General features: G+C 46.4%; 1 protein-coding gene and 2 long non-coding RNA genes across 4 annotated transcripts in view; all 3 read right to left on the bottom strand.

The window, feature by feature from the left end:
• Positions 1-16480, bottom strand: part of SLC22A18 (solute carrier family 22 member 18) — a 56074-nt gene extending 39594 nt beyond the window's left edge. The window contains exons 1-4 of one of the 2 annotated variants that reach the window (XM_035328467.1): positions 15494-16480; positions 14107-14204; positions 11658-11803; positions 10807-10939 (exon numbers count right to left, since the gene is read on the bottom strand). In XM_035328467.1, coding sequence (XP_035184358.1) covers positions 10807-10939; positions 11658-11803; positions 14107-14204; positions 15494-15676 — 560 coding nt within the window. In that variant the 5' untranslated portion in view covers positions 15677-16480. The remainder of the gene's footprint in view (positions 1-10806; positions 10940-11657; positions 11804-14106; positions 14205-15493) is intronic. The other variant, XM_035328466.1, reaches the window with a different exon arrangement.
• A 467-nt stretch (positions 16481-16947) lies between these two features.
• Positions 16948-18968, bottom strand: LOC118168238. The gene is made up of 3 exons (XR_004751437.1): positions 18759-18968; positions 18456-18569; positions 16948-17765 (listed from the first exon to the last, which is right to left on the bottom strand). It is a non-coding gene; the product is annotated as an uncharacterized LOC118168238 (long non-coding RNA).
• A 157-nt stretch (positions 18969-19125) lies between these two features.
• Positions 19126-23871, bottom strand: LOC118168664. Its single transcript, XR_004751724.1, has 3 exons — positions 23263-23871; positions 22938-23195; positions 19126-20089 (listed from the first exon to the last, which is right to left on the bottom strand). It is a non-coding gene; the product is annotated as an uncharacterized LOC118168664 (long non-coding RNA).
• Between the last annotated feature and the right edge of the window lie 3680 nt (positions 23872-27551).

Here is a 27551-nt window from a genome sequence, read left to right as displayed (position 1 = left end):
GCTGCTTCTGCTCCCACAGCCCCGGGGGAGTAGAGATAAGCAGCAGTTCAGCTTTTCCAGACATAGCACAATTCCTGTTTACAGCCTCTGGGCTAGGCTTTTCAAAAGCAGGAGCTGGGTGTCTATTCTTGCAGGAAGCCAGGTGTGTAAACAGTTCAATTAATACACCCAGAAAACTGCTCCAGCGCAGCAGAGAGGGCTAGTGGAGACAAGCCAAGAGCACAGGAGCTAAGGAAGGAAAATACTTTTAAAGAATATGCCTAATTAGAGATGGGCCTGAGCCAGAAGTTTGTACTTGAACACCTGGAAGAGCCCCGGGGAGCAGAATTGTAATCTGAACCCAGATCCATATTTTACAACTTGCTTGTCTCCCCGCTGAGCTAAACCCCAGCCCCTGGACTCCACCATCACACAGGTCTCCAGCAGCCAAAGCTTTAAGATCCAGCTTTCTGCCTCCACCCAGATTTTTGCCACTTTGTCACCTTATGTCCCTCTTGCCCAGTCCCACACCAAGAAACCTGCCCCAGCCAAACGCTAGTGGGCCACATTCACATCTGCGAGCCAAAAGTTGACAGTAACCCTCAGTTTTGTGCCAAAACCTCAGAATCAGGGCTTGCTTTGAAAGGCATCACATCCATGGTAGTAAAAACCTCTCCATGCCCCACATAAAGTCTTTCAGAAATAGCAGACTGGTCTCTTTCTGCCTTGTCCTCCTTACATCTCAGCTTTCTAGGGTGGAGAGATGCTGAACTTCATCCATGCCTTTCCATCTCTTTCCAACATATATTTTCTTCATAGCATAATCCAGTTTGGCAAAGAAATGATTGGTCCCATCCCCATCAAACCACCCTGTCACCAGATGTCATGCACTACGGGCAGCTTGCAGGGCTGACTAAACATTTGCTTTTGGATGGCTCACTTCCAAAGTCCAGAAATAGATCGACACCAGCAATTACAAAGTGCCTGGGTGTGCCATCGGATCGTTTCATTGCCCCTTTATAGCATGCCATTTGCATTCTTGTGCTTTACATCTCCCACAGCACCGCTGCTACCTGGCGCTGGGCTCACTGCAGCATCCACACTAACCTGCAGACATGCAAGGTCTTATCTCCTGGATGGACTATTCTTGGTAATTATTAAATTGTAGTATCTTTTTTCCCCTTCATCATCTGAGCTTGGGTCTTACTAGGTTGAGGTAAGGGCAAGGCATGCAATACACCGCAAGGGCATGGGAATTATATTTTATTTTTTTTTAAAAAAAAAAAAAACTAGGCTCCCAGCCTCTCACCTACATTGGATTAATCAGCACAGCTGGAGAAGGAGAGATGGGATTGGGATTCTCCTTCACTCAGTGTTGCAATAGTCAAGGCAGTGCTCAGCTTTTGGAGCCCTTTTGAAAAAAATCACTCTGCTGCTACTCTGAGCAGTTTCACATCACAGCTATTGCAAATTCTTCCCTGCCACAACCATACCCCATCCCAAAAACATATAACTTTAAAAAAAATCAGGCTTCATACAAAAGTATGAGAAAAAAAATCATGGGCCCTTAAAAGGCCAGGAGACTCCATCTGGAGAGTGCTTGCCACACAGCGCCCAGGCAAAATGATGCAACTTTTGGTATGACGGACAGATTACGATCAGGCAATTAGATGTCCCAGACCGTGTAATCACATGCAACAAGAACACACGTGGGTGTAGTGTGAAGCTTGAGCCTGCTGTCACCAACCACCAATGCAAATACATGGTGCTATTGCAGCATCCTTGGATTACTCTACAGGAGTTCTTCACCAAATGGCTTCAAAATGCCTTTTCTAAACATCAATAGACTCATCTAGAAGTAAGTTTCTTTCCACCATGAACAGTAATTCCTGGAAGACTAGGAAATATCCAGAATTCTCTATCATCTGAAAACCATTTTTTTTCTGTCTAGTCAGAAAGGGGAAGGGAAGAAATCCAACCAATAACCAACAGACTGCAGATAATCTGTTATACAATTTTATATCAGGAAAGAGCTTTTCTAAACTTCTGTGGGAAGCAAGCTTAAAAATCTGATGCATGAGCCTTTTATTCTTCTCAGCTTTAATAACCATTACTATCTTTAGCCCCACTCTCTCATGTTCCCAAGATGTTTTTTTGAATTTTTTTTTTTTTCTTTTAAGAAATATACTGCAGAAATCTTTTAGGTTTTCAGATGTTTCATTCTTTCCTCTACAGATTTCTCTTTCTAGAGCTTGATTTAAAACCAGACTCAAAGGAAACACATCCAATGACTTCAATAAGTCCCAGATCACTTACCCCAGGGTTTAAAAAAAAAAAAAAAAAAAAAAAAAAAAAGAATCAAATCCCATAAAAATACAGACAATGCAGACTTCAATAGGGTTTAGAGCAAAATTTTATGAAGTAATTTATCCAAAAGTTTCAGCCTAGGATATCAGGGAATAAAGAAATATTTAGTGAGACAGAGTTAATACTGCATACAGACCACGAAAGATTAAATGTATAAAGCCTTCACCACCAAGAAAAATAAATTGAAACTGGGGACAATACTCGCTGTAATAACAAACAAACAAAAAGCCTAGATACTGCCTCAAATGCTCAGAAATGCTTTTACAACCTGAACCTAAACTGCATTAAATGGACCAGATTTCTGAAAACTATGAATTCCTGTCTTCTGAAAATCCACCCTAGCCATGCCCAAGTGGGAGGCTGAAAGATAGTCACTGTCAGTTCTGCAAAGCCTGATCATTATGGCTCTGCTTTGGAGAATGGTTGCAGGCAAAACTAATCCTCCTAATGAACGTATAGGGTCCATATGTCTTTTAGGCCATGCAAGCCACCTCCTGAGCAAGAAGGATAGTGAGACAAGATACTTGAGGATGATTTAAGAGGTGGCTGTTAAGTGCAGGAGGGTCTTGAGGATTTGGCACTTGCTGAGGAACCAGCAGGAGCAAGGAACCTCATGGTCCCTGGCCAGCAGAGGCACAGACCTGGTGACCACAAGTCTGTTGTGGTAATAACCACTGCAAAGAGCACTTTTCCCTGATGCTAGAGATGCCTTCTCCCCTGGCTGTGATAACACACGATTTGTCAGGTTGAGGAGACAAGCCCCAGCAAGCTGGGGTGAGCCTGGAGATGGCCATTCGGAAACTCCTTTGCCCTCTGGCTGCGCTCAGTGCTGAGATGCTTCACATACCTTTGACTCTGCAGGCTGGTGGAGTGGCTGCGAGCAGGGTTTCATTTAGAGCCTGCAATGAAACGAAAGCCCTGGGTGGGGCCACAGAAGCTGGTATAGTTCATGTGCAGGTCACAGCATTTTTATTTCCCTCTGAGCATCCTTATCCCAGCAGCCTGACCTTCACCCGCAGTGGACCAGCGCCCCATCACAAGCAGGCATTGCCCCTTCGATCCTGCTGCCAGTCTCCTGCTTGCCTCATCCATCTAGCAAGGACGGCTGAGGGGACGGTTTAGCTCCCAACCCCAACCTTCTCCAAAAGGGGGGCTTTTCTGGCCATCCTATACAGCAGCCTTATTTCAGACAGCAGGAAAGCAGGGAAAGGCAGTGGGGGTGTTCCTCTTCCCTCCACCACAAATGAAGGTCCATTCTAGAAGTGCTACTTCCTTGCAAACCCAGCCCCTTGCTGCTCCAGAGGCCCTGCTAAATCTAAAATCTCTCAGCCTTTCCCTGCAGACTTCATCCCCCAGCTTCTCAAGCCAGAGGTTGCTGCCCCCAAGACCTAATTCCTCCCAGCCCAGCCTTCCTATGCCAGACCTATACATTCCCATTCATCCCAACCTTTCCTCCCTCCCCTGTCCAATCATCCTTCCCACACAAGCACCACATCCTTCCTGCTCTGAGCTCCCCAGACTCTCCCACCGCAGGGCTGGGTTCATTCACTGAATGAAATCAGAATTAAACATAAGCGTGACCCTTTGAATCTATAGGATTAGGAGACATAAAGGAGAGAGCTGTCCATATAACATGTGCATGCATGACTTTGGGAAAGGTTTCACCATCCCACATTGCCCTCCAGGTCCCTCCACTCTTGCTGGGCTCAGCCCTGCACTTCAGCCCCCTCCTCTGGTGGACCCTACCCCACTCTGAGCTTTATGGCTGGCTGAGCTCTTTTTTTTTTTTTTTTTTTTTCTCCTGAAACAGCAAAATGCTGGCACATGCTTCTGATAAGCAATAATAATAATAATAATAAAAACACGAAGCCCACCAAAATGGAATGTGAGTTGTGCTCTCTAAACCTCTGCCTGTTCAGGACACCAGGGGCAGAAAAGGATACATCCAGGAAAAACTGGCTGCCTTCTCCCAGGGTTTTAGATATTTGCATGCACACAACTCGTGACAGGGAACGTCTGCATCCCAAAGACTCTATAATCTAAACAGCAGTATAGTAAATATATTAGGAGAGGGAAGGAAAAAGCATCATATTGCCCCCATTTTATTCTCAAGGAACACCACCGCAGAGGGACAGGACAACTTACTTGCATCACAGGAAAACTGCAGCAGAGCCAAGTCCCAAATCCCACTTGAGGGACTTAACCACAGCCTTTTCTGTGCTTTCTATTTTGTGTTAACAAAGAAAACAGTATTTCCCTGGATTTCAATCCCTAGTGATACTGCTGGATTTGCTGCCTGGTCATGAAATATTCCAGGAGTGGGAAGAGCAGATGAAGCTCCAGTGAATCATGAGCAGACACTGCCTTATTGTATGACCAGCACGGCAAGGGTCACCTTCTGCCCTCCTCACTGCCTCTGCTGAGGAGGCCAAGCCCAAAATACCTTGTGCCTTTCCAAAGAATCCCATTGTTTTGGGTTTCCTATTTTTTTAAACACTTATTATTTGGGATGTCAAGCCAGGCTCGGCAAGAGCAATCAACCATCGCCTTGACACAGCCTTGCAGAAAGCCAGCTAGCAACTCAGAAACTCGGAGCTTGGGCTGCGGGAGCGGCGTTCAAGCATCCGCAATAAGTTCAGCAGAGGTAGCTTGGCAGACACACGCTCTTTTGATTGTGATCTAGCCACCAGGCGCACAAAACAGGGTTTTGCTCAGCCACCACCCCATCGCTTTCTGACTGCGGGTGTGGGGAGGCGAGGCAAGGCATCCTCCCCCAGCATACAAGCTGCAATGAAAGCTGGAGAAGGGAACAGGTACAAATATTTCCCCACACACTTTTATTTCTCAGTGCTTTGTCTGCTGGGGTAACCGCTGACCTGCAAGACACACCAGGGGTTCCTATTCCCACAGCTCTGGTGCGAGGAACACCCCAACAGCCCCTAGACCTCACCTTTCCATCCAGGCTGCACAGACCAGCCACACAAGGAAGTTCTGGACACTTTCTCCCTTTAATTAATTTTTAATGAATGAGGCACATTTGACCTTTTAGCATAACTCCCTGAGAAGGGGAAGTAGTTAACCCAAGATGCCCGGGAGGAAGGAAGGTGCAGGAGGATATCCCACTGCAAGCCAGCTCAGAGCCCCCCCACCCCTGCAATAAAACAACAACAACACACTAAAGGGGAATAAGGGTTTCAAAGAAAAATGGGCATTTCCCAATGAGACTAGGGAAGGGGCTGCCATACAAGCATCCCGTTAGCTCAACCCAAGCCCTGTACCCTTGAGGGTGGCCACAAGGCGTGAGCTCTCCCCACCATGAGCTGCTGGCTCCTGCCTTGAACCCCACTTCTCCCTTGGGAAAGGGCCCCACCTACGGGCGAAGGACCAAAGAGGAGCTCTCAGCCCCATCAGCCGCCTTCCTCCTGCTGAAGTTCAGACCAGGCCTTGGAAGGAAGCCAAGCTTACTGACTGCCTGCAAAGGGGGAAGGAGGGCATGGTGTGGTCTTAGAATGGGTAAATCAGGAAAGCCAGCAGACCTACACCTACAGTCGGTGGCAGGAGGTGTCAGACAGAGGTCTGCAGGCAGGAAGGGCCAGGGATGAGCCTGCTGCAGGCCTGTCTGCTTCAACAAAGCAGCAGGGACAAGAGGAACTGCTCAGGGCCTGCATCCTGGTGGCTTCCAACATGTTCACAGTGCAACATTAGACTCCAGCATAGCGATCATGGCCAGCGCTTGAGTTTTGCAACACAGAAGTTAAACAGAAAACTTGCACGACAGATGGGTCCCCTGAGCTGCTTTGAGCCTGCTTCATAATGAGGTAAATCATACTATAGGAGTGCCTGTGACTCTTCATCAGCCATTTGGAGCCTGAATAGCAAATTTAGGTGCACCTGTCTCCATTGTAAAGGTCCAAGATTAGGTAAACACACCCAAAGTGCACTGAGGCATTCCTCCGGTTCAAGAATAGGTTAAAGAAGTGAGACCTAGAAAGCTCAGCTGCAGGGGATGTCAGACAGAAGTGGCCTAGACCTCAACTTCGACCCAACACACTGTGGAGGGATGAGGTGCATAATCCTCTCTCCAGAGATGGTTAACAAAAACCTTATGGACCATCTTTTTGCCCGTGGCTTCCAAAATTGCAACAGTTGTCATGCAAAGTAAATGAGAACAAATAGCTTGAACCTCCTGGGTTTTATTTTTTCCTGAGGTTCTCTGCACCTTCCCCAATCTGTCAACTCCGTGACAAACAGCCCAATTTGTTATTCCCTCCCCATCTCTCATATAGAGCCTCAGAGCCTGACTGATGGTGACAGACCACACTGCAGCTAGGGAACAGCTTACTGGCAAGCAGATGCCACCTCCTTCTTCCCAAAGTCCCTTGACACAAAGGACAAAGCAATGCCTGTGCCAGTGCCACCGATCAACATCATCCCAGGCAGAGAAATACCACAGTTTCTTCTGGAAGGGAGCAGGAATGACTCCAGGCAGCAGAATGCTTCGCTTTGTCCAGGAGCAGAGTGCAACCCTCTCACCCTTTGCCGCCTTCCCAGCTCCCAACCTTCAGCCCTTTCAACACCCACAGTTTTTCCACTCGGCCGCTAAGCAATGAGAAATTCCCTGCCAGAGGACATGGTTCAAATGGGTTATTGAAAAGAAATGCAATTCCCTACTCCAGGCAAACAAGCTCCTTCTTTTCCCCTTGAGGAGGAAGGATAATAGTACAGCCAGGAAAAAAAAAAAAAAAAAAAAAAAAAAAAAAAAAAAAACCATCCCCAAAGCCTGTTGTAATAATATTAAATAAGAGACCAAAGGGGTTTGGCCAGGAAAATCCCAGGTTCAAAAGAATAATTACTCCAAGAGATTTAAGCCTAAAGCTGAGTCACTAAAATGAAGAAACCTCTCCTTGTCCATAGAAAGCAAACAAATCTTGGGTCATGCAGCAAAGCTTCTGTACGTCCTTGTTAGAAAGAAAGAAGAAAGAAGCCAAATGCAATTAATCATAGTCCCAGAAGAAAGGATGAGACCTCTGTAATTAACTACCTTAGGCTCATCTTTCCACTTTTGAAAACTAATCCAGCCCTCCGCTTTCACTCTTCACCCACAGCACCGGTACAAAAGCCTGCTATCAGCCCAGAGCCACCTCTCCCATGGCACACACCCGCCTGCAGCCTGTGGTCCCCAACAGCTTCCCAGTAAGAGCCTGGCAGGGGGGAAACACACCACAAAACACAGCTACTTTTCCAAGTCCCCTTTTGTGGATGGGCTGTGAAAGAGTTTGCAGACTCACCAGCAACCTGCAGACCTCAGCTGAACTACAGGAGTTAGTTTCAAGATAGGTATTTACATCCACAATCCTGATCCAACTGTCCAATGACCAGAAAACATCAATTAAGAAAGCACATAAACGTGAAAACACTTTCCAGACAATTATCACAAGCAGCTGTAATCTTAGCTAATTGGCTTATACCTGTTCCTCAGGTGGTTTAAATTTGCCTGACCATAGTGCTGCCCACAGAGAGCTTGTTCTCCACAGCTGTGTGCACTGTTCAAAGGTGAGAGGACTGGGCCACATATTAAGAATAAGGCCTCCAAAAATTAAGTTCAGTAGGGTGAAGACAACTGGCTCTTCGATTTGCACAAACCAAAGCCACATTTCACTAATGATTGCTTTGCTATAGCTTCACTCAAAGCTTTGGAAAACATGGGGAGAAGCAGAGTACTTCAGAGAAGAGGAAAGGCTGGAACTGGTGGCCACAGCTCAAGAGTAGATGTCTGCTCTGACATCCAAAAAGTCCTACACAAGTCAGAACGAGTCATTCAACTTCCTTCTTGGGGCTCCCTCAATAAATAAGGGTTGATAAATATTATCCTAGCAAAGAAAACAATAACAGGCCAGCTTTTTAGGTCAAGTACATCAATGGTAAATACAATACAGCGGAATAATACCAAAATGACATCAGCTGAGGAACTGAGACTGACTTCTACCCCTTCTTTTGTACACAAACGACTACTAACATATGAATAATGTTGTCAACAGACTGGGAAAGCTGGCCAGCTTTGTAGCGAGGGAGGGCAAAGAATGCCGAGTGGACAGAAATCTCCAGCTCTGCTCTTCCATGACACGGCAGAAATGCTTATTTTCAAAGGAAGCAGATTGGGTCACTTTTCTATGGAAAAGGGAAGCGATTACGCAGCTCCATAGCCTTCCTGTATCAGTGTGGGAAACAGGGAGGATGATTAATAACCAGTCTGTGGGATGTAGCTACCGGACAAACGATCCTTAGATATGTCCCTAACGTGACGCCCACTCCTTTCCCTCCAGGTCAAGGACTCAGACACAGCCAGAGGCCACCAATGATGCTCCAAGGGCTGTTTTATGGCACAGAGCTTTGCCAGCTTGTTGGGGGAGAAGCACACAGGGCTGAGTTTATGCTTACAACTGATCTGAGCCAACATACTCTCAAAAAATATCAGTGGATTGCACCTATAATCTTTGCACAGAAGTCTGGTGGAGGAGCTAAGCACAAGGTCAGAAAAAAGGCAAGACTCTGCAATGGAGAAAAGGTGACTACCCCACACCCAGGGCAGCTTCCTTGGAGCAGTCCTTCATCCCTATGCTGCTTTTTATAAATGCACACCATCCCTCTGGATGTTAGGGCGTGCCAAAAAGGCCCCACCAGCACACTGGGGTGGGTTTGCCTCTTTTACATGGGAAGTCCTATGGTCCTCCCAGTGGGATGCACAGATCCTCATGGAGAAGACTGACAGACCGCATTTCCCATTCCTGCTATCGGATGGCAGGAGCAGCAGCCACAAAATCCCTGTGATGGGATGCTCCATCAGCCACGCACAATCTGCAAACTGAAGCTGCCCTCCACTGGATGCATGGGAAATAACCCAAGGAGAAGAAAGAAAACTGAAATTTTGTCTGCAGCAGTTTCTGTGGTTCTACCAAGGCAGGGGCAGCAGAGTTTTCAGGAGCTGCTCTTTAACACAGTAAGGTTAAAGTCTCTTGTTTGATCAACCTTTACAGAGGTGTGAGATGCAAAGCAGCATCACTAGGTATGAGGGCATGTGGATACACAACAGGGTTCAGAGCTCTGTGCGCTATTCCCAACACCATAACCAATCGCACCTATACAAAATGCCCAGGTGACATTCCTATATACATTTTACAGCGCTTATGGCACTACAGAAGGGCTCGTGGCCCGAAAAGTAATAATAAAAAAGTGTTGCCATGTGGCTTGGGTGCCTGAAGCTCAGTAAGATGGAATGTCAATGAAATCGCATCAGGGCACAGCTCAGGGAGGAGGCGGCTGCAGGCAGAGCTGGGGGACAAGCCAACGGTGCCACCTAGTGGGCACAGCACCCCGCCAGCCACACGGATTGCTCCCAGGACGAGAATGATGCCTGGAAACCAAGCTTCCCCCGATGATTTATTTATTATTATTTTTAACCCTCTACCCTACACTGCGGAGCAGCTATAATGCTCGTAGCTGTTAAAAAAGAAAATATTTTCGCGATAACCTAAATCTACAGAAGCTAAAGTTCTTAAGAAAAGTAGAGCACAATACTCAGAAGTTCTCAAGGGCTTCCTTCCCCCAGCACCTTCACAGAAATACAGGGAATCTCTCCCAGGAAGATTGCAGTCACATGTATTTCCTTGATACACTCCTCGCTTTGAGCTTCCTCTACCAATAATGAACAGAGACCATTAAATTCAGTAAAACCAGGAATTTCTTTTCTATTTCAGCACATAAAAAGTGACAGCCTGCTACAGTGTATCAGGCAGTAAAAAGTGTGCAAAAAAGCAGATGTGTGCTTCATTCCCTAACCCTGCTGTCTCAGGGCTAGACCTCCACAATCTCTTTCCCTCAGTGTCACAGCCTTGCTGTCCCCTTCCCCAAGGTCTTGCTCTATATTCAGCATCCTTCCAAGCACATCAGTGTCAGCAGCAGTTTCAAACTGTATCAGATTTCCACTCCTCAGTTGTACAACATTATTTCTTAGAAACAGATTATGAAGTGTGCACTGCTTTGCAGCAAGTAGTTCTCTGTGGTGGTATGGAAGCAAAACATTGAGTTCTGATGTGAACCTCTACTGCCACCAACATGGCAAGAGAGGGCCTACAACTGCATTATCCAGCACAGGTGTAATGCTACCAGTCCTCCCTGAGGCTCTGGCACAGTGAGACAGACAGCTTACAGCAGGGGTCAGGTTTGGAGTGCTCTTTGCCTTATTGGCCCTAAAAATTAGTGACGAGCTGCTAGTAAGAGTTAGAGAAGCCTTCAGGACACTCAATCATACCAGACCCTTGCCTGGCACAAGAACATGGCACACTGCTTCATTCAAAGAGCAGTAACATCAAAAACTGGTAAGGGGTGAAAGGAGCAAAATATCCCTTCACTGCTCCCTCAATGGCTGCAGCAAGGACAACAACAAACAAGCAGATCACTCACCCGAATTTGGTGGAGAGGATGCCTCCCAGGGCAGAGCCGATGATGATTCCTATTCCAAAGCAAAGACCCAGCTTCCCCAGAGCATCAGCACGCTGGGAAGGAGCTGTCAGGTCTGTAATGACCTTCTGAGCACCTGCAAGGAAACAAATACCTTAGAAGAAGCCTGCTGTGGGCTCTGAGCAGTGGGTACAAGTTTATGTGCTGCAGAAGCAGTGCCTGCCACAGAACTGTCCTTGCAGCCCTGTGCTCATGCACAGTGAAAGGAATTAATCAAGTCCATATCTGCAGAAAACAACACCCAAAACCACTTCATGAGTGACTATAAGAGGCTGACACCCTACCAACACGAATCTTCTAGTATGAGCTGCATGGACTTCAGCAGCTAAAGGTGGTGGTGTGGTTTTTAACAGAGACATCTAGGGAAGTCAGTCTAAAGCAGAACAGCTTGGTAGGAAGTAAAAGCTGTTTTTGTAACCACATATCACCGACTATGTGATATATATGCTCACTTTAGCAGGAGAAAGGGAAAAGCTCTCCTACAAAATTTCCTGGTTGCAAGAAGGCAGCTGATAAGTTTGGGATAGTGCTGCTGTCAGCAAGCATTCGATGCCCATGCCCAAGTGGGGATGCCCAAGCAGTTTGCTTGAGATCAGTCAGGAGATCAGACTGTGACTACAGGCAGCCAGCCCTGCTTTCCATAACCAGTACAAGTGCTGCTTCATGTCCTCTTTGTTTCAGCCCCAACACACAAACATTCCTTCACACTGCTGACTTTCAGCAACATGAGCACAAAGGGGGGAACCAGGCAATAAAAGCAATTTGGAAAGTCCCTTGGCCCTGCCCGACCTTACCTGGTAGCCCATGCATGAACACAGCTGGCAGCCTGGAGAGGAAGAGGATGGGGATGGTGGTGGAGATAGACAGGAGCAGGAAGAAGACATTTCCAGAGGCACAGGAGAGAATTAAGGCAGCTCGGGTACCAAACTGATCTGCAAACCTAGTACAGAAACAGTGCGAGGCTGTCACAAGTGGGATGGGGCAGGTCCACCCACCCAGGTGGGATTGCACAGCCACTCTGGTCTCACTCACTGACCCTGCAAGAGGCACTGATGGGATTTCCAGGGGTGCTCAGCTCCCAGAGGCGGTCTGGGTAATCAAAACCCAGCTCAGTGTGTTTTATCTCAGGGCTGCTGAAGACCTGACAAGCAGAGGCAGGTGCAGCAGCTCAGAAGGTGTACAGTTAACACACTCAATATTATCATTTCAGAGCACATAGTGCCCTCAAATTTTATTTTTCAGCTCAGAGTCATTTGAGACCAGGGAATCAAGTTAGCTATTTTTTTTCAGTCCAGGTTCAATGGAGATTGAAATTGTCCCAGTTTGTTTCCAGAGGATGTTCAGAGCATCATTGAAGGAAAATGGATCATTTCTTATTTAGGTTTAATAAAGACTTCACAACAGTAGATCAGTTTTGCTTCAGTTTACGGAAGACAAAACAAAACAGAAATAACAAAACAGTCATATCAGGTTTTTGTTCAGGTTCTATTCAAGTCCTTGGTTTACTTTAAAGATACTTTAAAAAGCTAATTTGGATCATGTCCAGGAGTACTACAGGAATGGTTCTTAGCAACTAGGCCTAAGATTACTATAAAACACACCTTAGATTAAGTTTTTCATTTATATTTTTCCCTTCTCCTAACTGAAGTTGCATATCACAGTTATCAGATCAGTGTTACCTTGCCTAGCAGTTAATGGTGCTTCCACTAAAAGAAACAAACAAACAAAAATGCCAAGATTGGTCTGCAAACAGAGTTAAGCTAGAGGGACTCATGCTGAGGAGGAGGCTCAGGTCAGAACTTCTACTTACATTAAACCCAGGGAAGCTCATAATAGCCATTTGTAACCTACAGACCTCAATCTACTGGATAGTCCAAGGCTTTTTGTTTTTAAAGGGTAATTTCAGTGCTTCATCATATCATGGCTGTTTGGCAGCATCAGGCAAGATGTACAAGAACTGACCTAAATTCCACTTTTTTCTATTTCTCATCCATCCCATTTTCTCTTTATCTACTTTCACATTGAGGACAAAGCAGTCTCACATGCAGGAAAATCCTTTTCATCTCAAACCTACGTAACAGATTTTGTCTTCAATCTGGCAACATACACCATCAGCCCCATCTGTACCAGCAGGAAGCCAGGCACACATAGATTTTTCTTTGCCTTTTCCCATTCCCTTCAATGTCTTTTTTGAACATTAGTGAGTGACATGCATAAAGGACAAAGAAAAAAAAAAGAAAAAGAAAAAAATATATATATCAGATATCTCAGGTCCAGAACATAAATACTACTCTCTAGTTTTCTATATTAAAAAAGTAACATTCAAATGGGCATTCAAGCATTAAAAGAGGTATTATGATATCATCAAAATGCTTTGAGAGGTCAGGTCCTTGAGGTGCTACACACTGCCTACTAGAGGACACAGTAGAGCTCACAACTCAAGTCAATCACAAAGGTAAAACCCCACCAAGGGAAACTAAGGCACATACTAGCACCATATCCATGTATCACTTGCTGATTGGCAGCAGAACTAAGGAGAAAAGCTAGATTTTTCTCAGTCTCATTTTAGTTTCCCCATCGCTGGATCACACTTCTAGTTCAAGTTTTCTGCTTTTGGGGAATAGATTCCCCTGCCACTCTAGGATTTTTCTTGCCATTCACTTTTCATTAAGAACAGGAGCAAATGGCCCTGGCAGAAAACCAGAGTCTTTTCCTATTTCTGTAGATGAGCTTGTAGATAGATCAGTTCTTAAACATTCACCCAAACTCTGAGGAATTTTAGCTCTGTATTAAACCCTAATGTAGATTCAGTGAGATTCAGCCTTAGAAATAACATGATCCTCAGTCTTTTCATTGACAGCTCTACTTAACAAGAATAAATACCTTTTTTTCCCTAAGTTTCCCAGTCACAGGACATTTCTAAGGTTACACGTGCTTATAAAATGCTTGCAGGATTAAGCCATTAGGACCTGGGCTCTGAGGATTCTGATGGCTTAAGCCTGTTCCCAGTATATTGTTACACTTAAATGTGTGCCATTAAAACATAGCTAAGTTAGTATAAAGGTTGCTTCGACATTGTGGTATTTCTACTTACAGTATTTATTTTCCCATTGTTCATTTATGAAGTCTTCAAACACTTCAACAGGACCATGAACCAGAACTAAACATTTTTATGATTAAAATATAAAAAAAGTCTGGCCTTTTTCAGCCACAAAAAGGGTCATGAGAATTGTTCTCCCTTACCTTCCGAAAATGGGACCTCCCACGAGCTGGAGGACACCAAAGGTTGTCTGGAGGTAGCCAAACCCCACCGAATCCAAACCCAGGCTCTTTGCCAAGTACTGGAAAAGAAAAAGAAAAAAAAATGGATCAGGGGAAATGAAGTATATTATGTTTCTGAAAAAAAAAAAAGAGCTTCATTTCTGCACATAGAGGACTATGGCTTCAAACCATTGCTTCCTTCAGCTCTCCATACCTACAAATGCAATCTTTATTGTCTCAGGCTTCTGAATAAATACAAAGCCTCTGGCCCACATCATCTGCTGATGAAAATAAGCAGGCTGTGATCAAAACCATCAGTTTAGAAACAGGTGACAGATCTAAATCACTTTTTATACTTGTGGTCCAACACAGCTGAACCTGAGGCAGGCCCTTTACCATTCAGGCTCTGCACACAGGGATGAGGTAGGCACTGACCAGCCTTCTCCTGTCTGCAGACCCAGTACCCAGGTCTTGGATATGTTGTTTAACAAAGTAACATATGGGCAAAAACGTGGCCTTTAGTCTGCATGGGATGCCCATAAAAAGAAAAAAAAATGCAAACCCTGAAGAGCCGCCACAAATAAACGCTCCCAGCCTACAGGCTCAGGACACCATGGGGTTGGTTTGGTCCCAGGAGGAGAGAGCAGCAAAGATGTCCCAGAAAGCATGGGCTGACCAGAGACAAGGACGGACAGCTGTGTCATGGATCCAGGAACTCACATATTGGAAAGAAACACCAGAAAGTGGATGAGCACAGAAAAAAGACATAAAATACAGGGCCTGGAGAGATAGGTACTGCACTTGTATCTGTCAGCACTCCTTTCCAACAAGCCATGTTCTGACCATTGCTGCTCCCTCCTCTGTGGTTCTGGCAGCACCTCTGCTACCCACAGGAGATGCTGATGCTCTCCTTTGCCCACCCAGCACCACCCACACCTCCTTTTCCTCCATCACTTCTCCTGTCCTTCTGCTCAGCTCAGCCACGTCCAAGAGCTCCTACTGTTTCAAGCCATGCTCACTCCTCACTGCTGGCAGTTTGCCCTGTGGTGAGAGTATAATGCTGTCAGAAAACCTACCTCTGGGCTCTCCTGACAGCTTGTTGGGTCTCTCACCACTCCCAGGTCCCATCCTAGCAAGAACAGCCAGGAGACATCAGCCTCAAGCAGGGCCCTCAGACTGGGAAAGGGCTCTAGGTGCTGCTGCAGTACAATAAGGCAGCTGCACACCCTGAACAGTCACACCTTGCCTGCCAGATAGGAATACACTTTCCTCTCTTTTTTCTTCCAGAAAAGTCCCTTCTGGCTTTGCTAGATGTCACAACTAGCATTGAAGGTAAGAAGTGCCATAAAACCCAGCAACCCATACTCACAGGCATGACTCCAAGCTGCATGAACAAGAAGGTCAGCTCTATGGTTGCTATCAGGTAGGCGACAAGGATCACTCGTCCCCTCTTGGGCTCTCCCATGTATTTGCTCTCCCCCTGTGTCTCACTCTTCATCCTCCAGGCTTTCTCCTCGCCCCCCGAGCTGGCTTTTTCACTCGCAGTGCTCATGGGTGACGTACTGCAGGCTGCTGCGCTGAAAAGTGGCACCAAGGTGAGTCCTGGCTGGGAACGCGGAGTATATACAAAAGGTGCAAATGCTGTGTTTACAGTTCAAAGCTTAACAGTGTGAAATATGCTGAGTCAGCTTGGCAGGGATTTTCTTTCGTTTTTTTCACCGCCCTTTCTCTCATTTACTTCTTAGGCAGGATAAAAGGCAGCCAGCCACTCATTGAGCCATTGATCTCATTCTTCAGCCTTGTCCCAGGTGGGCATTGCTCAGAGGACCATCACAGCAAAGACTGGCTTGAGAACCCCAGCAGGGTAAAAGTGGACATTGCCCCAAGTGAGACCATGTGACAAACCCTTCAGCTCTTTAACTCCTTCACTTCTCTCACTTCCATTGTCTCTGGTGGCTCAGAAGAGATGACTGGTTTTATCCTTCATGGAAAGCACTTAGGTTTCATTTCTGGAGGTTGCAAGTGAAGCTCACAGTAGAGCGGCTGTCTCCAAGTCCTCATGCTTCCAGCAATACATTTACATAGATCCTAACCAAACACCAGTCTTACATGCAGCTCCAGATTTCACCAGGATCTCCAGCTGAACCTTTTCTCCCCACTGCACCAGGTGGTGAAAATTTATAGAGAGCCTGAGCTAGAAAATGTTCACATATGACTCCACTCAGACTACAAATTACCAGCCAAAACCAAATCATAAATAAAATTTTTAAAATGTATGAAATCCACACTAATTAGAAGGCTGACTGCAAACTGGAAAATTAAAACAAACAAACAAGACTCATTTGTCCTTTGGGGGTTATGTTTATTTGCTTGCTTGCTTGAGTGCTTAGGCTTTTATTTGTTTGTTTCCTTGCTTGTCTGCTCGGGGTTTTATTTGTTTGCTTACTTGCTGAAGCCTGGAGGTCTGGTTGAGCATTATCTGTATTTTAAAAAGGAACAGAAAACAGAAATCCCAGCACCCTGAACTTGTAGAATCATGGGGCTGTTGCTGGGAAGGGACCTCAGAAGATCTTGTCAACTGTACTGCTTAAACACACTCAGCTCTGTTTTTTTCTAGCACATACACAAGAGAACATTTGACTTCTTGAAATTCTTAAGGCTTTGTTCAGTCCAGCTCTCATGTTTCTTGCAGACCCTCTGGCTTGAGGCTCCATCACCGAGCACATCAGCCAGCTGCTTGTTGGGGAACACCTCTGTGTAGAAATGGAGGCTTAACTCACCACAAAGGCTGAATCCAGAGACAAATACGTACCTCTGCTGGCTTGCATGTGGAGCAGTTCTCAGGGCTGCCAGGTGTCTAGCTAAGCTCAGGGAGAAGGAGCTGTGAGATGTCTGGGCACAGCTTCTTACTCCACAGAGCCTGGTGATTTGGGGAAGGCTGTTGGGCTCTGACTCCCAGTGAGTGAGGGGAAGAGATTAATGTTTCACCAGGGGCTGGTGCCATAGTGCTGGAGGCTGCCCAGGAACAACCTTCTGCAAACACATATGGAGCAAGAGTGAAAAAGCACTTTTAAGGAGTGAGGCTCTTATACCACTGCGACCACTCGAGCAGACCCAGCTCAGGGCAGCTTAGGAGTCACATTTGTTACTGAAGAAGGAAGGTTACCCAGAGTGCATCCCAATTTAGCAAAGGATTGGTGCCTGGCATTGAGTTCATCTAAGCACAAAACAATGGCTTTTTCTGCTCTTTGGGTTTCCTGCAGCACAGCAGCAACACTGTCAAATAAAACTTCCTGGTTTGCGCTGGACAGGCACAATGTACGAATCGCCAGCATTGAATAGAAGAGTAAAATTAATGACAGAGCTCTCTTTACCAAGGTTTTGAGACAATCACAAAAGCGACTCATGAAAATACAATGTAAAACACTGCTTACAGGAAATGTTGCTGACTTGGACTTGAAAAGCTGCAATATTTTGACTGGTAAGTTTGTCTCAGCAGCAACTGAAAACAGATCCCTCTAAAGCAATGACTTGCACATGCAGTCGCTCTCCATCAAATGCCCTCTCCCTCCACAGATGAGCCTCATCCTGCCTAAGGGACTTAACCAGCGGGGGGTGGGGTGGGGGAAACTTGTCTGTATCTGTAATGATAATTATATAATGGGTGGTGTAGACTAGTGTTGCATTTTAAGGTAAAGGCACTTTCTGGATCAGTGGTGGACTACACCCCATGCAGCACTCAGCCACTGATGAGTCATATTTAAAGAACAAAGTTTAATTTAAAAAATGGGGAGGAATACGTTATGAAAAGCAGATGAATTTTCTTGGGTAGCATAAATAAACTTTAAATGGACAGATATCCCAGGGAGACCGCACTGAAAGCAAGTGAGGAGATAAACGTAAATGTCTTGTGATTAAACTGCAGATTAGGCTATTAGCTATGCATTAAGTCTTGACACTTATTCTCAACATTTTGGAGTATTTATAGTTGCCCTCCCCGGTATATCTTTCCTGAGGCCTATTTATCTGGTGATCTGTGGAAAAATAGAGTGAGAAACCTGAGAACATCTTTTAAAAAATGGTAAAGACTTAGTGTTTATGTTACTTGGGCAGAAATCTTTCTCAAATCACTGGAGATGGGAAGCAAGGCCAGCTAAAAGTACATGGAGAGGGGAAACCCACCCAGAGCAACACCAGCAGTTGAAAATATTTGTTGAAAAAGGGTAAATTGTGAGGAAATTAGTCCTGGATCCTTCTGTCAGATTGAGTTTTCTGACAGAAGAAGGTTAATATGACCTGGAACAACACGAAGTGCTCTGGGTGGGATTTACCTGTCAGAACAAGATTTACAGCCTCAAAAGAGCATTTAAGGGGCACAGAAGTGCTGGCCAGCAGTGATAGGCGTCTCTCAGGCATCAAATCCTCTGTCGATGTGAGCTCTCCCTCTATGAGAAGAAAAAACAAAACAAAACAGAAAACAGTGGGATGAGTCAAAGTCTCCTCCAGCACAAAAACAAAAAAACAAAAACCAACCCTTATGGAAACACAGCCCCCTGGGAACCATCATGTCCAAAGTATGGGAGAGGAAAAGGAACCAATCCCCTGAAGCAATTCCCAAATACCTTTGAGCCCACCTGCACTGTAGGAGCAGCCCAGGAAGGAGCCCACTGATGCTTCTGGTCAAGAAATGCTCTCCTAAGGGGAACCCAAGATGCTCCACAGGCTGGTGTCACTCAGCACATTGTGACATCCTTCCCTTCCCCGTCCCCAAGTGCAATGGGCTCATCTGTAGTCTGCTGAAAGATTTATACTGTTGAGCAAATAAGAGTGTATATGGCCCGGGACAGCCAGAATTATGTCCCATGTTTGTTGACTGATTTATTCTTTTGTTTAATTGTGTTCACAAAAAAAAAAAAAAAAAAAAAAAAGCAGCTTGCTAATGAATGGAAAAAGAATCCACATGGCCAGTTAAAAAAGAAAAAAAAAAAGAAAAAGAAAAAGCCATGTTTAGTTTACAAAATAGCTAAATAGCACAGTCTTCAGGGATTTTCATAAAAACTAAGGAGACAGTCCAAATCGGCAATGAAATTAGATTCCCAGTGGCTGCAGAACTCTTTTGGCTCTTTCTATGTGTGTATTAAATTGCAAAAAGCAATTATTTATAATTTGTTTTTATAAAAATGCTGGTGTGCTTATTCTGCCTGGCAAATTATTTTGTGAAATGGAAAAAGCCCATTGTTCATTCTTTTGGTAAAGTCTTTGTTACTTAGCATATTAAACTGCAAATCACATTTTATCTGAAATAGGGCTGGTTATTACTAACCTTTTAATAGTAAAGCCCCAAAGCTCCATCTAATACCAAGGCCCTGTCTGGTGCCCTGCAAACACAAAAAAGAGCTCCAGACTTGGATGAAGGAAAAGAATTGGGTTCTCCTTGCCTTATGGATGGGACGCTAACAGCCAGCAGGGTGTGATGGCTGGTCTGAAATCACAGAGGAAGTCTGTGGAAGAGGCTGGAATCAGATTCGATCATCCTTTGGACGCCAGTCCTGCTGCTTAACCACAGGGCAGTAGAAACTGCCTCTCTCATACTCTGGATAAATTAAACCAGAAGAGAACATTTCTGAATGCTGGAATCTGACATCCAAACATGTGCATGGGGTAGAGACTGTGTCAATTGTAGAAGGGTTTTGGAAAAAATACCGCAGCCTGAATTCAGGAGAGTCACACCAAGAATAACATGACCAAATAGGATGAAAACTCTCAGCTCTTTGCACCAATCCAGTCTTACCAGCAGGACCTTGCTGGGACAGTCTTCTCCCAGGTGCTGCCATGGCCCACCTCTGCCCCCAAATCTCTCCGGGGAGAATGGAGAGCCCTCGAGTTTCAGTCAGCTGCTCCTAAAGAGAAGGGTTGCCGGGCAAATCTGGAGAGCAGCCACCAACCTACTCCTGAAAGCAAAAGCCTCAAAAGATAGCAAATGCCACCAGCCTCCAGCAGTCTGTCATATTGAGGCACTGAGGAATCAGCAAGAAAAAAAAAGAAAAAAGACTCCTCCCACACTGAAATCCTAGACTGGGTGAGTACTGCAGCCCACAGGGTCTCTCGATGGCTCTGTCCCTCCTGGGCAAGGGGTGATGTCCCCCAGCGGTGCCCTTGGGGATGGCCAGGAGAGATGAACACTTCTGCTGTCTCTGCGGTTGTGTCTTCAGCCTACAGGCACGTTGGCGTGACTGACCTCCAGACAGCTCACTGCTGGATAATGGATGGAGCCCCACGCTCCAAGATACACACAGTGCTTTGGGAGTCCAAGATCATTATCCAAAGAACATGCTAGATGTGACAAAAACAGATATGGGCAAAATAAAGACTCACGTTCAGCCCTCAATATGCAGTGTTTCATTCAACTGGTATTATACAGCCACCTTCTGGAATCACAGCAATGTCTGGAATGCAAAAGCTGTTTATCATTTAAATAACATTTAAGCCATTATAATTTATATGAGAATTGTAAATGATTTGGGCTGTATGAAGCTTCTTGTTGCGGTTTGTCACAGGAATGCTGTAGATTTCCTCTGCACACATTACATTCTGCAAACAATGGGAGCCTGAGACATTTTCAGCTAGTCTTGAGCCTCCTGCATTTACCAAAACATTTTCCTGTGTCAGAATCAAACAATTGCCTGATTTATAACTCTCAGGCATTCGAGAGACCACCAGCAACACAATGTAACAAAAATCTCTCTGTTGGTTAGCCGTCCAACTAAGCTATACCCAGCACAAACAAAACACGGATGTGTATTTAATGTTCCTGCTAATGTATGTTTCTGCACAAGGCAATTAGAGAGCTGCAAAGCATGTGTCTGTAAAACCTTGCACATCCCGACCATGGTTTCCCTGCACAGAGGAGGGTCTGTGCTACATTCCCAGACAAACCCCTATCTGCTTGTGGGACAGGGGAGATGTGCATCCCCTCCCATTCCCCCAGCTGGTTTCTCCATGAGGTCTCCAGACCTCCATGGAGCTTCCTTGGGATGTGGAGAAAAGGGGGCAGCTGCCCCGTGCCTAGCTCCTTCTGATCTGTGGGTTGGACAACCCTATGGTGCAGATGTTCACTGCTCACACACAGACAAGGCGGGACGAAGGAGGAGGGCTATCCGTAAGCATGCAGGGCTGGATTTATCAGCAGCTCAGAGGTGGTGACATCTCCCGAGGTGGCCAGACACCAGCGGTGTTAGCATTTTGCTAGCCAGGCTCACATCACCTGTACCAGGGACAGAAGCTGTAGCCAGCTCTGCCTGGGGGATAATGCTCACAATCTTGATTTTAGCTAGGGATACAAGAGCTATGGTTTCCCCACTACATTTCAGTTCAAACCACAGGAAGACTTTGGAGATCCTTCACTGTTTCCTCCCGGCCTTCCCACCCTCCCTCAGCTTGAATTTGTCCACCACAAAAAGAAATCAGCATGACTTTGGGCTCATTGCTTACAACAGCTCTTCATAACTTCTTCAGAATTTTGAAATAGCACTAGGCCCGCTGAGATTTTCCTATCTGTGCAAAATCAGAGCAAATTTTACATGCTGTTGGAGAGGGCTGGAATAGCACAAGCAGCTCACCTGGAGCTATGCTGTCTGCTTCACACAGTCATTTTCCAGAGCACACAATTCCCAACATCAAAGTCTCCATGCACTAAAACCAGGACCCATCACAGGCCCTTCCCAGAAATGAAGCAAACCCTGCAAATTTGCAATCCAAGCTGGTTCAGCACCAGCCCTGCCAAAGCAGCAATGGGACCAGAGCATTTTGCCAATACTCAGGTATTTGAAACAAAGAAAAAAAGGTGCTGCTGCAACAAGTGGCCAGCTTGTTTTCCTACTGCCGGAGCAGACAGCTGTGGGATTATCTCTATAAGTCCCTGTAAGGGATGGTGCTAGGAGGAAATTCCCACTGCCTTCCTGTGTTGACCAGGTGCTGGAGACTCCTATTCAAAGTGACACCAATCTCCTCTGCAACGCTGCTCAGACTCTCTCCTCTTTACCATCAAGATGAAACAAGAAGGATTTAATCATTTCCACTCCTCTCTGCCCAGCACAGCCAGGACAGCATGAAGGATTATACTCCTCCTGAGCCTCAGCAATAAATCATTTGCCAAAAATCCATCCAGCTCTGCACAAATGAAGCCACCACTGCATCCCTCTTGCTGGAAGCACCCTCAGAAACCATGGACTGACTCAGTGCTTGTGGTGCACCAAGAGGAAAGGACTTAGATTAAATTTGCTGTTGGGACTTTTTCCTTCAGTCTTTTGCATCCAGCTCTTCTGCTGCTTTTGCTGTTAGCAAACACATTTGTTTCTGACTCACTCAGTCATGACAGTGTTTGAGAATGTGGTTCACGCTGGAAGTATTTGTACCACGTCAGTCTGAAATGCCACCATGTGCCACCATACGCACAGACTTTGCTGTGCAGGGCACATGCTTATTTATAAATAACCAGGGCTTGTTTATGCTCTTACCAGGACAGATACCATGTTTGTGTTGGAGATAAGATTCTCTCTTTGACTTTAAAAAATATGGGGAGACTCCATACAGAAAATGTTACTGTGTGACATAACCAAGAGAATCATAATGCTCATGTTGGCAAAGCTGCCTGCTGGAGGACAGCGAGATACCTGCTAGCTTTGGGGCAAAAGCCTGCCTTTGATCGCACCTTGGTGAAGCTGTTTCACCAAGAGCCAATTACAACATGACATAAGCATGTTTATAGTGCTATGCCAGCTACAATTAACACCCTGCCCTATCTGAACACATACTGTACCATGGGCAGGGCGGCCTCCATACAGTTAGATTGGCTACAGGAAGAACATGATGGACCCCCCCCGGGAGCCCACCAACTCGTTCCCTTGCAGGTTCACCACCGGCTGTGTTGTGCTTGGTCCTTGTTCAGAGCCTGCAGCCACGTTAATGCCAGGAGTCCACGAGGCATATTACAAAATGATCACTTCTCGAGATTAGGGGAAGGTTCAGCAGTGTGTCTTCAGAAAGTTACTACGCTGAACACAAACATAAAGCTGTAGGCGAGGAGATAAATTAAAGAATTGCATACGGGAGGCGGGGAGGTGGGGGGAATTATCTCACCTCACTGCATCATCGCAGGCTATCTCACAGCCCATCGCAGGGATCAGAGGGAGCGGCAAACAAGAGGGAACCCAGCCTGGGGAGTGGGATGATGTTCACCTTAACCTCATTTTCACAGCTTGAGCTGAAGGCATTCTCCCATCCAGAGGTCTTGCCAAGGAGTCAAACAGGCTTGGAATAACCTGTGAAACCTAGATGCGGGTGAATTTGGCTGCCATGCGTTTGGTACCCTGGCAGTTCCGCAGGCCCCGGACGGATTTAAGACCCGCGCCCCCTGACAGAGCCCACCCGGGCACCTGACACCTCCAGGGGGCAGCGGGCGGCTCCACCGGGCCCGGCCGACATTAGAGGGCACCATTGCCCCGCGCATCGGGGCCAGCCCGGGCACGGTCAGGCTGCATCTTCCAGGGCTGGGATTTTTTTATTTTTATATATTTTTTTAGGTTTTGTTTCCTTTAGGTGTGGCTGGGACCCATCTGAGGATACTCCTGGTGCGCTTCCTGCTCTTCCTGGGCTTGTTTTTTTGGATCAGGTACATCCTGCAGGAGCTGAGGCCATGAGTGATCTCCTTCAGCAGTCATTGCACAACTGCCAGCATCGACACAGTGCTCACCTAAGAAAAAGTACATTGAAAATAAAACTGGGGTAATAGACCCTCTCCCAGTACAGGAATTAGAAACAACCTATAGAAGCATAAAATATCCCTAGTTGGAAGAGAGCCAAAGAGCTATTCTGAGAATACTATTACCATGGATCCACTACAAAAAGCAAAGGGGCAGCAGCACAGCAAGACTATTGCTTCTTGGCTCTGAGAAGAAGCTAAAGAAAAAAGGGGGAGGGGGGAGAGAATTAAGTGAAATTAAATGAAAAAAAGCGCTTTTCTGAGATTTGAGTTTTTAATTGATTTTGAAAATTCAACAAGGACTATACAGCAATCTAAACTGAACAAAACCCATGAGCATTTTTTCCAGGGTTTTGTTCAGATTATCCTCCCACGTTTTAACCCCTGAACTAGCACATTTTTACCTAGCTATCAAATCAAATAACTTGACTTTTTATTGCTGTTCTGAATGTACGTGGGCTTTAATAATTCGAAAGGTCATTTAGATGGTGAAAGAGCCCCAAGCAGAAGCCTTGACAGCCTGTATTGGCTTGAACTTTAGTTGTGGCTTATTAAAGCAGGACTCCAAAGTACCACGCAAAATTGCCACTGGTATAAATGCAAAACTTGTAAAGCATGTGTGATCACATGCACAGTAAAAGAGAACTGCATGGGAGATAAAGTTCTAGCGTTTACTGTTCTTCATCTCTGCTAAAACAATTATCAAATACAACACATCCTGAAGTGAACCGAGTGCATTTAGACTGCACTAAATGAATTCTGAGTTAAACGTTGTTAGGTGTATAGGACAAAGCTCTGTTTAAGGAACTAAGATGGGAGCAAAATAGAAGCCTTGAACCCAGAACCTGGGTCTGTTTGTCTGGCAGCACTTTGAGAACTGGACTGTTCATGCAGGAGATGCTGAGACTCCAGCACACGGAGGAGCATTATGGGGATATGTTTGCCTCCACCACCTCTCTACTGTGAAGAAGAGAAACTGCAGCTCTACAACCACCAGCCCTGCCAGAATGATGGTGCAGGGGCTCTCTGTTTTGTTACCTTACTAACGCCTTGACATTACTGAATGTGCTTGCACGCTTTGCAACGTGAGGACCTTTCCTCCCCTATCAGCCAAGGCAGCGACCTCGGCCCTGGCTCTGACGGCCACCCTGGACTCCTTCCAAACAGGAACAAACGCAATAAACCTCCTGCAGTCACAATCCCTGCAATGATACACAAGCCATAAAGGAGCTCACTTTCCCTCCCCTCACCCTCTGAAACAGAGCAGCCAGCAGGAAAGCATGCTCAAGTCATTGTTTTCTCCAACATCAGCAGATATGGCTCTGGGTATGCAGAGCAGAGCTAATCGGTCTTTTTGAGCAAAAACCCTTCGTTCTTACAGGGCATTGTTCTAAGCATAACGATGACTCCTCCGCTCTGCACTGGAGCGGGAATTTCCAAAGTGAATGGGCCCTTGGCTAAGGCTTTGCGGTTCATTTTGGGCAAACTGCTTGTCTAGTGGCTCATACCATATCCCTCTGGCCTTAAAGTTCACAAACACACTAAATTAACACCACGTCTCTGTGCAGACAGTACTCCCTCCTCACATGAGCTGGATGCTTACCTTCCATGCAGAAGATAAACTAGGACACTGCCAGAAATGGCAACTGCGAGCAGAAAGCCCCCCACATAGTCACCACCAATGTAGTATTACCAGACACAAAAAAACAACATGTCAAAGAGATGGAGAGCACTGAGAATGAGGAGGATGAGCTAAAAGAACCCCACCAGACACTAAAACCTCAAACTCGACCTGTATTACCTCCCAGGTGAGCTGGAAGGTGAAGCGGCCTCCCACCCACGGCAACCCCTGCAAACGCTTTCCTGCTGAAAGTGGAGCTCCTCACTTCCCTTGAGCACTACGTAAATATTGGCTAATCTCCGAAAATGCTTTGGAAGGCCTGAGATGAAGGTTTTCAGAGCGTACGCCCACATCTTGCAAATAGCAGGGAAGTTTGTTCTCTCAGCCTCTGTCACAGGAATGCATAAAACCGAGGAGGCTGAAAACAGGAAAGTCGTCCAGGAGGACCACAGCAGGTTAGCAAGGGCTCCTCACAAAGAGCTCCTGTCTGCAGGGACTCGACCACCGTCATTTTGCTCCAACTTGAATAGAGGGTACTTTTTTGGCAGGTTTCCTGCTCTGCACGGTTTATTTCTAAACTCAGACCGCCCCTTGGAGCGGGGAGAGGTGGCCCAGCTGGACGTGGTGCCGTGGCCAATGCGCTCCCCTATCACACCAGCATGGCTCCTTGCCCTCTCTTCTTGTCCTGGCCCAACCCTCACTGACCCATGCTCACCTACTGCCCGTTCAGACATGGAGCCACCATGAGGGCTTTCTTGAGAGCTGCTCGGGTGACGTCCTTTGGGCCAGGAGACCTCCTGGGGGCCACTTCAGGAAGGACACTGTGGTAGTACTTCCGCATCAGTCTGGCTCACACAAGAAAACAAGAGTACCTGTTGAGAACACCACACCCAAATAGCTATCTTAAAGGATAAAAGCCTTCACCTGTTCTAAAGCACCTGTGCTACCCACTTGTGAAGTGAGTGACCAGGGGCATGACATGCAAACCAAAGCATGTGCAGGGGACCTGCGCCCTGAACTGTACAGACCTATGGACCTCTGCCTGAGAGCCCTCCCGCGCCCATGGACATCAGAAACAATGTTGGGAGACCAAGCTCGCTATGACATCTCAAAGCCTGTGTACTGAAAGACCCCTCCCTGGCCCCACAGGTCCCATACTGGGGGCCCCACAGGTCCCAAATGGGGAACACCATTGGGCCCTGCTACTCCGTGGGAGCGGGGCTGAAGATGTGGTTAGCGGCAGCCACAGACATGGAGAAAACAGTGCAGGGGGCAAAGGGCATCTCGGGTACTTATCTTCCCTCCTTGCTTGCAGAGGGGGCAAAGGGCATCTCGTGTACATATCTTCCCTCCTTGCTCGCAGAGAAGCTCACCGCGGTACTGAGCCTCCGATGATGCTGCTCTAGGCCCAGTCTTGGCACTGTGTCCGATCGTGCTCCCTCTGCCCTCCCCCCCCCTTCTTTTTGTGCTCCCCCATCCCAAAACAACAAAAGGCAATGACTGCAGTGACCTGCAGAAAATGTGAAGCGCAAGCCAGCTGATCCGTGGCAACACAATAGCGAGATTAGTTCATCTGCAGTGAACAAACATGTATTATGTGGGTTTAAAAGTTAGGAGAGGAAAATGCTGTGGTTTTCATGTATTTCTATTCAGCAAGGCTGCGACTTATTACTTCCATGCAGCCGAGCAGTCCTATTTTTAAAAATAGCCCTCAGCTTGTTTTGAGATCTGCAAGCATCCCGCTTTGTTTTGCAGCAGCGTAATAAAAACCCCGAGCCGGCAGCGGTCCCACTGTCCTCCCCCCGCGCGCCCTACGGATGCTACAAAACGTCCCCTCGGGGGAATAAAATAAAATAAAATAAAAAATAAAAAGGCTAAAACATAACGATGATGCCACAGACACGCACACAAACCCCCCCCCTCCGGGCTGGCAAGGCAGGAGGGAGGGAATAAAAACAAGCCCGAAAATCGCCGGGGAGGCGGCGGCGGAGCTACGGCCGGCGGCAGACAAAGGCGGCCGCGGAGCTCCCCGCCCGCCGCCGCCTT

Source organism: Oxyura jamaicensis, chromosome 5, assembly GCF_011077185.1.
Source record: "Oxyura jamaicensis isolate SHBP4307 breed ruddy duck chromosome 5, BPBGC_Ojam_1.0, whole genome shotgun sequence".
Lineage (NCBI taxonomy): Eukaryota > Metazoa > Chordata > Aves > Anseriformes > Anatidae > Oxyura > Oxyura jamaicensis.
This window is presented reverse-complemented; position numbering and strand designations above follow the sequence as displayed.